Genomic DNA, 10081 nt, shown 5'->3' with positions numbered 1-10081 from the left:
CTCAACTCATGGAGAAAGGAGGGAGCCCAATCGACTGCCCTGGCGTCGACTGGTCTTAGCAGTAGAACCAGGTCGACTGCCACCCTCTAACTGACTCGGGAAGGGTCATGGCTGGAAAAGCACTCTTACTCCTCATCTGGACCCCAAGACCCCCACACATCTGGATTACTTGAGTTCTCTCGTCATTCGGATTAGCCTTTTTCACCGTCTGAGAGCGACAAGTGAATATGTGTTTGAAGAGGCCCCAGTGCGGCCGGCAACCCAAGAAGTTTTTGCACAAAGACACGAAAGCGGCGAGATAGGCAATGGAGTTGGGTGTGAAGGGATGAAGTTGTGCCCCAAAGAAATTCAGAAACCCCCGAAAGAAAAGATTCGGAGGCAGAGAAAACCCGCGATCGATATGGGTGGCTAAGAGGACACACTCACCCTCCTGAGGCTGCGGCTGCCACTCCGTCCCCGGAAGCCTTGCTGACCCGTGGGAGATCAGCCCTTCATTGGCCAGGTCGTCGAGATCCTTTTGGGTGATGGTCGAGCGGATCCAATCCCCTTAGATCCAACCTTGCGGCAGGCTAGATCGCGACGAGGATCCACCCCGACTGGTCGCTCTCCCCTTCGCCTTCGCCGTCGCCTTCTTCGCCCGCTCCAAAGCCGACGTCTTCTCCTTCACCATTGTCGCCGACGAGGCAGGCACGGAGCAGCGGCGCTGAGCAAGTAGCGAGCACAGCAGATGAATCTGAAGACGGGGGAGGGGAAAATGAGGGCGCACTGTTCAAAAAACCCCCGCCTGGCGCCTTATATGGAGTCGCTTCCGAGTGGCTGACTAGTAGGCCCGAGCAATCCTGTCAAATCCCGCAACAGTCGCGCGAGCGATACGTGGCGAAAAAGGTAGCGCGGAGATCGAGGCATCTCTGCCTTATCCTGTTCGAGTACCGCGGCCTTCTCCGCTTCGTGCGCTTCCCGAAATTCGGATCCCACTAAATCCGCTAACAGCAGAGCAACTTGTCAGACGGAAGATTTCCTACGATCCGTCGCTCGGAAATCTCCAAGTTCATAAAGTTCACTCGACAGATATAAGGAATGGATCAAGGCGACTGAAAGAGAAGTTGACGCCATCACTAAAAAGTCATTGATGCAGAGTAAGACACACTCACAACACCAAAAAACAGGTCGGGAAGATTATCAACTCCTTGCTCACTCAAACCTCGATCCATTTGGGGGCTAATGATGAAGTCATGTACCTAGGGTAGGGTCATGGACCTGTCAAAGGTACCCTCCCCAAGGACATCTTTAGAAGAAACTGCCTTCCAGTCGACCTGGAAGGATTCCACTCGATAGACTCGAAGACACTCGACCATGAAGACTCACTCGACCACCAGGAGTTCAAGAGCCACTCTGTATCCAAACGGTCTGTAATTAAGTAGTCTTTATGGCCATGATGACACTTTATGTAAGGCGTTTCCAGTAACGCCAAGCCTTAATGTACTTTAAACCCTCCGCTACGTGGGCTGGCTGGGGTCCTGGCGCACTCTATATAAGCCACCCCCTCCACAGGCAGAAGGGTTCGCACCTCTGTAACTCATACGCATATAATCCAGTCAACTGCCTCCGGGCTTCGAGATGTAGGGCTGTTACTTCCTCTGAGAAGGGCCTGAACTCGTAAAACCCTTGCGTATACAACTACTCCATAACTAGGATCTTACCTCTCCATACCTACCCCCTATTCTACTGTCAGTCTTAGTACCACGATAGCGCCCAGGCAAGGTGACACGTGGCGAGGTCCGGATGCTAGTGATGACGGCGCCATATTTGTTTTACATTGTATATCTATCCAAAAGTTCACATACATTTTTTTGAATCGCATAAACGAACGAGTCATCTGCTCTACAATAGCGCGATGGAATCCAGGGCGAGAGTGGGATGGGGAAGAAGAAATTGGAGGAATGTAGAGACCGCCGACGTCGGACGTAGGTGCTCGCACCCCTTAAATGTTCCCATGCTCCCAGCATCCTACTTTTTTTTGTTTTTCCTTGTGAATGTCATTAAAATCCAAACTCAAAGTACTTTTTCTGGTTCTCCTTGTGTATATGAATTTTGGATTTTTTTAGAAACTATAGATACATCTTGTGAACATTTAAAAAAAATAAAACATTTTTAAACATTTAAATTTGTTTTTTGAAAGGACTTTTTGAGCAAAAATTGTTTTGGAAATACTTTTTCAGACAATTTGTGTTTTTATACATCTGAGCACTTTTTTTATTGGCCTTTTTTAGGCAGTCGCCGGGGTGGCCCACGGAAGGCCCAGTACAGCAGGCCCTCTCATTGCGGGCCCATTCATGATCGCCCCGTCCGTCTCTCTCGTCTCCCACCCCTCCGCCGTTGCCTCCCAGCCTCGCCGCGGCGGCCGGAGAGAGTATGCCGGCGAGCGATGTTCCGCCTGCAGGCGGGCGCCGTGCGTGGCGGGGCGGATGGGGAGCGACGCGCACCCCACCGCTACGACGACCCCGACCCGCCTCAGCTCCCGCTTCGACTCCGGCAAGCTCCAGCGCCTCTCTCATCGACCACCTTCTCCTCCGCAGGTTCGCTTCTCCCCTCCTCTCGTCTCACATGCCGTGGCAGAGTTAGTCCAACCACATCAGAATTACTGCTGCTTCAAGCTAGATTCATACGCTCATGCTACTGCAGAAGTCTGAATCTTGGACAACCAGTTGAATTTTGAAGAATGCTAGTATTTCTTCATGTACTGGACATGTGTTACAAAGATGCTAGTATTTCTGCAAGTAACCGGCATGTGCTCTTGGGAGTGACAGTAGAAAATTTCCTCGCTATCGCCGCGGGTGCCAAAATGAAGCTCTCTTTTCCATTAGCATATTCCACAAGGATTTCTATCAGACGTAAACCCATTAGCGATGGCCGGTATCAGATTGCGCATTGCTGCTCCACTCGTGCTAGTGGTTGTAAAGCAATGTGCCAGGGATCCGTCGCCATATGTCAGGAAATGCGGGCATACGCTCTGCTACTTGACACCGTATGCATCTGAAGCCTTCTAATGTTATTGGCTTACTGCAGATAGTCTAATAATCCCCGTGGAGTAATGGGAGCTGCCTCTGTTGCACTTTAGATTGTTGATTTATTTTTCTTCTCTAAAAAAGATCTGTACGTTACTTGCTTTTCCATGTGTTGTCACTTTTTCTGTTCTGCCTATATAAAAGAGGAGGCAGCCTATTGTATGGGTGCTCTGCTTTTAGATATCGAGCTAGTATAAAAAAGCTTGTACATTTCCTTTATCCTGAACATGGCCGTTCTGTAAAAAAAAATGCTTGCCTGCTAGGTGCTTTCTTCTTACATTTTGTAGATTAGCCATCCGCACTTTCAAGTTCACTGAGAGGGAGAATTAACTGCCTTCACAGTAGGCATGTGATCGACGTAATGAGAGGGATAGATGAATCTGATATCTGGGTTGGAACATGGTCCATTGATCCTAGGATGGTGTCATAGCTACCTTGTCTAGGAAGAGGTTAAATATCAGTCCTGAAGAGATGGGCCTGGCACTCGATATTGCCACTACTACCACCGTTCCCTTTTTTTTTGACTGAAATACCACAGGGGAAGCCCCTACCAGTGTGATTTTTTATATAGATAAAAAAGGTTTACATGATTTACATGCCCGCAGGTGAAAAGAAAAGAAAAGATAAGGGGGTTAAACAAGGGGGCTCAAACAAAAGGATGAAGCAGCCAGTCTAACATGGGTTGAACTAGAGAAGGCTTCACTCTGAAACTTCTGTAGCTCATATGTGCTTTAAGTTTGCCAACTCTGGTTTACAGCATTTGTTGTATTTCTGTTTCTCTTTCGAGGGAGCTTTTGTACGTATGTGGAATTTGTATTTGTAGCATATAACTCTCGTGTAAGTGAGGTATTTTTTTCTGGTTTAGGTTAATGCCTTGCTGGCTGACCTTTTGACAAATAGCATGCCATGAGGGTTCTTGACACATATACTTGCAGTCGTAGGAGGTATAGAAGGAAGCTCCCTCGCTGTTACTTATTTATGATTTACCGACATTGCCAAATTACGTCTACCATTATTGATGATTTTTTTTCTATCTCTCAAAAACAGAGTTCTATTACTTGCTGTTCTGGGTGTTGCCATTTCCCCTATTATGCCAGCCTGTCATGCTCATTGAAGCCATTGCCATGAGGGTTGGTGAGGTAAGCTTGCTGGAAGCCTCGTGATTGACTTGACCAATGACCATGCTAAGTCCTCGTGATTGACTTGACCAATGACCATGCTAAGTCCTCGTAGACAAGCTAAGGTACACTTATCCTATTCTGCTAGCCTGGGACGGTCCCCAAGCTTGTCTAAGCTTAGTTGAATTTCAGTACTGAAGATGTGAGTCTGATATTGGCACTAGCACCACCCCTTTTGGTTAATTTGTGCTCTTTCTCTAGCTCTCTTTTTTGTGTTTTAAGTTTGCCGAGTTCAGCTCAACATTGTTGTATTTCTGTGGTGGCGCTTTTTAGGGGGGGGGGTGCTTTTATTGGTCTTTTGCTAACTTGCTATGCCTTGAATTTACATTTTTAATGCTCGACCATGCATTGAAGCAAATATTTTGCAGGTTTAGAAAGGTTATATTCGAAGATATCTCTCTAACATGTGAGGTATAATTTCTGGTTTGAAGCTCACTGATTGGTGAATAGTGAGCTTGATGGAGGCCTCATGATTGACCTGACCATGGTCCATTGAAAGTCCTGCCTTGCAATTATGGTAGCACTGCATTGTTTTTATGGCAATTGTGTCCCAATGTGAACTTAATTGACCCCAAGTGGACTTCCCCGTCAGCTTCAGCCAGCTGAACACTTGGCCTTCCATTCTATATATACATCCACTCTTCCTCTCTAAATTATTCACTCTTGTTCAGCATGCCTCCCCTCTACATACTACTCCGGCTTCTCCTCTTGTACACTCCTCTTTGGTGCTTCTCTGCAGCTGCATATGAAGACTCTCTCACGGCAGGCCAAGCGCTCGCCGTCGGTGGCAAGCTCGTCTCAAGAAACGGCAAGTTCGCCCTCGGCTTCTTCCAGCCAGCAGCAAGCAACATCAGTAAGTCGCCGTACAATGCCACCTCCCCCAGCTCCAGCTGGTACCTTGGCATATGGTTCAACAAGATCCCAGTTTTCACTATCGTGTGGGTTGCTAATAGGGATCAGCCCATCACCAACCCTAGTGTCAACCTAACACAGCTCAAGATATCAAGCGATGGCAATCTTGTCATCGTAAACCATGCTGCCAAAACTGAATCCGTTGTTTGGTCCACTCACATTGTCAATAGGAAAACCAGTAGCATAAACACCACCACCTCTAGCTCCATTGTTCTCTTGAACAGTGGAAACCTTGCCCTACTCGTAAATAGCCAAGAGATGTTGTGGCAGAGCTTCGACTACCCAACAGATATCGGGCTTCCTGGCGCCAAGTTGGGCCGCAACAAGGTCACTGGTTTCAGTCACCAGTACATATCAAAAAAGAGTCTCATTGATCCGGGTTTTGGCTCGTACATCATTGAACTAAAAGACACCAGCGGGATTGTCCTCATGCGCCGCAACAACCCCCTGGTAAAGTATCTGACTTATGCAACCACAGGATCATCATCTTTGATACCAACACTCAAGTCATTACTAGATTTGAATCCTCGGACCAAAGGTTTGATTAATCCAATATATGTCGATAACAACCAAGAGGAGTACTACACATACACTTTACTGGATGAATCATCAACTTCCATGTTTGTCTTGCTAGACATCTCTGGTCAGGTCAAGCTGAATATTTGGTCACAAGCCAACCAGTCTTGGCAAACCATATATTCCGAGCCTGCAGATCCTTGCAGTCCGCCTGCTACATGCGGACCTTTCACGGTCTGCAATGGCATTGCACATCCATCCTGTGACTGTATGGAGAGCTTCTCCCATAAGTCACCGCAGGATTGGGAGTTTGAGGATCGAACAGGAGGATGCATCAGAAACACACCGTTACATTGCAGCACTAGTGGTAACAACAAAAACATGACAAGTTCATCAGACATGTTCCACCCCATTGCTCAAGTTCAATTGCCCTACAACCCGCAAATAATAGATGTTGCTACCACTCAGAGCAAATGTGAAGAAGCTTGTCTCGGTTCCTGCTCCTGCACTGCTTATTCCTATAGCAATAGCAGATGCTCTGTCTGGCACGGGGAATTGTTTAGTGTAAATCTGAATGATGGCATTGATAATAATTCTGAAGATGTTCTTTACCTTCGCCTTGCCGCCAAAGATTTGATGCCAAGTTCCAGAAAAAATAAAAGAAAACCAAAAGTCGGAGTTGTTACTGCTGCAAGTATTATTGGTTTTGGGTTACTGATGCTCATGCTGTTGTTACTGATTTGGAGGAACAAATTCAAGTGGTGTGGTTTGCCTTTATACGGCAATCAAGGTAGTGCTGGTGGAATTATAGCCTTCAGATACACTGACTTAGTTAGTGCCACTAAAAACTTCTCAGAAAAGCTTGGAGGTGGTGGTTTTGGTTCTGTATACAAGGGAATGTTAAGTGACTCAACGATTACTATAGCAGTGAAAAAGCTTGATGGTGACCGCCAAGGAGAGAAGCAATTCAGGGCTGAGGTGAGCTCAATTGGACTGATCCAGCATATAAACCTAGTCAAATTGATTGGTTTCTGCTGCGAAGGCAACCAAAGATTACTTGTGTATGAACACATGTTTAATGGGTCTCTTGATGGTCATCTGTTTAAGAAGAGCAGTGTTGATGCTGCCGTCCTAAGTTGGAACACCAGGTATCAGATAACCCTAGGAGTTGCTAGAGGATTATCATACTTGCATCAGAGTTGTCGTGAGTGCATCATACACTGCGATATTAAGCCGGAGAACATACTTCTGGATGCATCATTTGTTCCTAAAGTTGCAGACTTTGGGCTGGCAGCATTTGTAGGAAGGGATTTCAGCAGAATTCTGACTTCATTCAGAGGAACTGCAGGTTATCTTGCCCCAGAGTGGCTTACCGGAGTGGCAATCACACCGAAAGTTGACGTTTACGGCTTCGGCATGGTTCTGTTGGAAGTCATATCTGGAAGGAGGAATTCCTCGTCTGAAGAATCATACAACACTAGCAGCAGCAGTAACCAGAATGTTATATATTTCCCTGTTCAAGCCATCAGCAAGCTTCACGGCGGAGATTTGAAGAATTTGGTGGATCCACAGTTACATGGTGACTTCAACTTGGAAGAGGCTGAAAGGGTTTGCAAAGTTGCAGGTTGGTGCATCCAAGATAATGAGTTGGATCGGCCGACAATGGGTGAAGTGGTCCGGGTTCTCGAGGGTCAACAGGAGATTGATGTGCCCCCAATGCCAAGATTGCTTGCAGCTGTAACGGAACAATCTGGTGCTCCAACTTTAATGTAATAATAATTCGTAGTCGATATTAGTAGTCTTTGTTATTTCAGCAATTTTCTTAAAGTTGTATTGTGGAGAGGAAGGAATAAAGGAAGGCAAGCTTGCAGTTGCTAATTGGATGTCTCTTATTTAGGTGTTTTAACGCCAATTTTATATGGTAAATAATCATTGTAGCAAAATATGGCAGAGATAGAAATCTGTGCATGGTTTGTTCTTTTCAGAGCCAGGGTGGGAACTTTAGAACTTCTAGTTGCAGTGCAGGAATAGGTTACTATTGGCATACTTAGACAAGATGCTAGCTATGGGTTAAATAATTGTTTTTAAATTGTACCTAATTAAACTGCAGCAGTTTCTGCAGTTCCGCGAGTAGGTATTCTCAAACATACCTGAAAGCTGTGGGTGGATATGATCAAGAGACCTCATCCGCTGTATAATTGCCCGATATTTTCATATTTCTGTGCGATTTGTACAATCCTTGTTGAGCCAATCATGGCATCTTGGATTTCAATGTTGTGCTTGTCCTTTGTGGGCTGCCAGCTGAACCGACCCCCCCCCCCCCCCCCCCAACGCACATATATATAAATACTCCTTCCAGATATGAGTGCAGAAAATTCTGATTTATGTAAATATAGAGGACATCCCTTTGCATACAAACTGATGAGTTAAAAAATAAAGTATCTATAAATCCTCTCTACTTCATGAACTTGCAATGTTAATTGTTTTTCTCATAAGGTAGAACTTTCGTCTGCATATCATCTTTTTCGCAATAATTACGGCCTTTTATATATGTTCTCATCCGTATCGTATTTATTTATTTCAGGCACTGTGACCATGATGCCAACTTTTTTGCTCTTAATAAGCAGGTTTTCTAGATGTACTTCTCATTTCCTGTTTGGTTGTTATCTCTTCAATCTCATTTTCTGCGATTCTCAAGATACATTTATTATCTATTGAGTTGAACGAGGAAGCCGCTTCCTCAGACTGTACCAAGTCAAGAGGTCATGCTGCAAAATATTTGAAAATGTACAAGGCACAGAAGTTGAACTTAGTCCAGGTGATGATGGCCAAGCAAGATCTTTTTCAGGGAAATGTCAAGGTGATGGCATACCAGAATGCCATGCCCGTGGAAGTATCACAAAGAGCCTGATCCTGGTGATGGTGCTGCCGATCTACTCCTGAAATCTGGAAATGGGATGGAAATGAAAAGGTGAACCGGCAGTAGTTTTGTATCCCAGCCCACTTGCTGATGCTTATGCAGACTCCACTGGATCTAAGTAGGGTTCCCTGATGCTGCAGCCGCCGAGCTCGCCTTTGAAACTGTCCATTCTGAACTGATTTACTGACGTAGGCAGTCGGTTTTGCTAGCATCGAGATACCGCTGTGACATCATTTTGCTCCATGATTTGATCAGAGAAATGCTGGTTCCTCTTGTTTCATAAAAAGCAACAGTTCTCTGGAAGTGTACTTCAACATCCGATGTGGTCGACCGAAGCTTTGTTGGAATTTCGTTCAACAAGATGAAACAAGAAGCAAATGTCCTACTGATGCATTTAGCTCTTTTTTGAGTAGGTAACTAATGAGGAGGGCAAATCCAGGATCTTGTTGGAACTAATTGACTTACGCCGAGGGGAATGTCTACTAAAGAAGGGCCATTAAACATAAGTTTTGGCTTCAACATTGTTCCTTGAAATTTCTCGAAGAAGCGGTAGCGTTCAACATTGTTTAACTTGAACCATCATTTTTCTTCAGCCAAGATTTTTTATTTTTTGTAACTGTAAATATCACTGGAGGCCACAAAATTTGTTCGACCGGAACACTTATAATAACTAAGATGGGAGTAGGGGACGACACTTTTAAACTGCTCATCCCTCGTGGATCATCCGTCGTTGGCGCAACCAGATGCCGTCGAGCCAATCCTTTCTTTGTTTCTGGGTATGTACTAGAAGCAGATATCCGAGTGTGCTCGTAATGCCATGAACATAAATCCTCTTGGTGTCGCGTTCACAGTTGAATCTTATTTATACTACTCGTATGTCTTAAATATCTATTGGTGTGAAGCAATTTTCTAGCTTAACAAAGTCCCACTCAGGGCATTTCCAACCTGGATCACCAAATCGCCTGCCGGACCTTTCATTATTTTGCCATCAAACGGGGTCATCAAAATTCTCCGGATCAGGTGTTTGAATTTTCACTAGTAAGCGTGCACGTGCAATGCACGTATAATCTATAATAAAAAACATCTATTTTAAATCTTACTTTCTAGCCAATCTTTTTTACCGAGCCTATGAGCCTTTGGTAGCGGAGATCAAGCATTTGAGACCTTTCCATATGACTCATATTACTCATCTCAATCAAAATCAGAATGTGGTTAGTGTTATTTTTGGCTAAATTATCTAGAACTGCGAGTAGAATGGTTGTTTGGTTGGCCTCATAACCTAGAGAGGTTACTGATTTATGTAAGGAGGATTGCAATTTTGATCTTCGTTGAGTAATACAAGTTCTACCACAAAAGAGTCAATCCGAACACGCCAGATTAAAAATGACCAAAACGGCCATCCATAGAAAAATGAATTTATTGGATGGTTGGATAGTTAGGTGGACAGTAGTATTCCCAGCACACCAAGGTTCAAGTCTCATCCTAAATTT

At 45.0% G+C, this 10081-nt stretch overlaps 1 protein-coding gene across 1 annotated transcript; it reads left to right on the top strand.

The window, feature by feature from the left end:
* The first annotated feature begins 2311 nt into the window (after window positions 1-2311).
* Window positions 2312-7576, top strand: LOC123110135 (G-type lectin S-receptor-like serine/threonine-protein kinase At2g19130). The gene is made up of 2 exons (XM_044530586.1): window positions 2312-2576; window positions 3671-7576. The coding sequence occupies exon 2, from the start codon at window positions 4916-4918 to the stop codon at window positions 7442-7444; it is 2529 nt and encodes an 842-aa protein (XP_044386521.1). The 5' UTR covers window positions 2312-2576; window positions 3671-4915; the 3' UTR covers window positions 7445-7576.
* Window positions 7577-10081: the final 2505 nt, after the last annotated feature.

The sequence above is a fragment of the Triticum aestivum genome, chromosome 5B, assembly GCF_018294505.1.
Source record: "Triticum aestivum cultivar Chinese Spring chromosome 5B, IWGSC CS RefSeq v2.1, whole genome shotgun sequence".
Taxonomy (NCBI): Eukaryota; Viridiplantae; Streptophyta; class Magnoliopsida; order Poales; family Poaceae; genus Triticum; species Triticum aestivum.
Note: the sequence above shows the minus strand (reverse complement) of the source record. Positions and strands in the feature narration are given on the sequence as shown.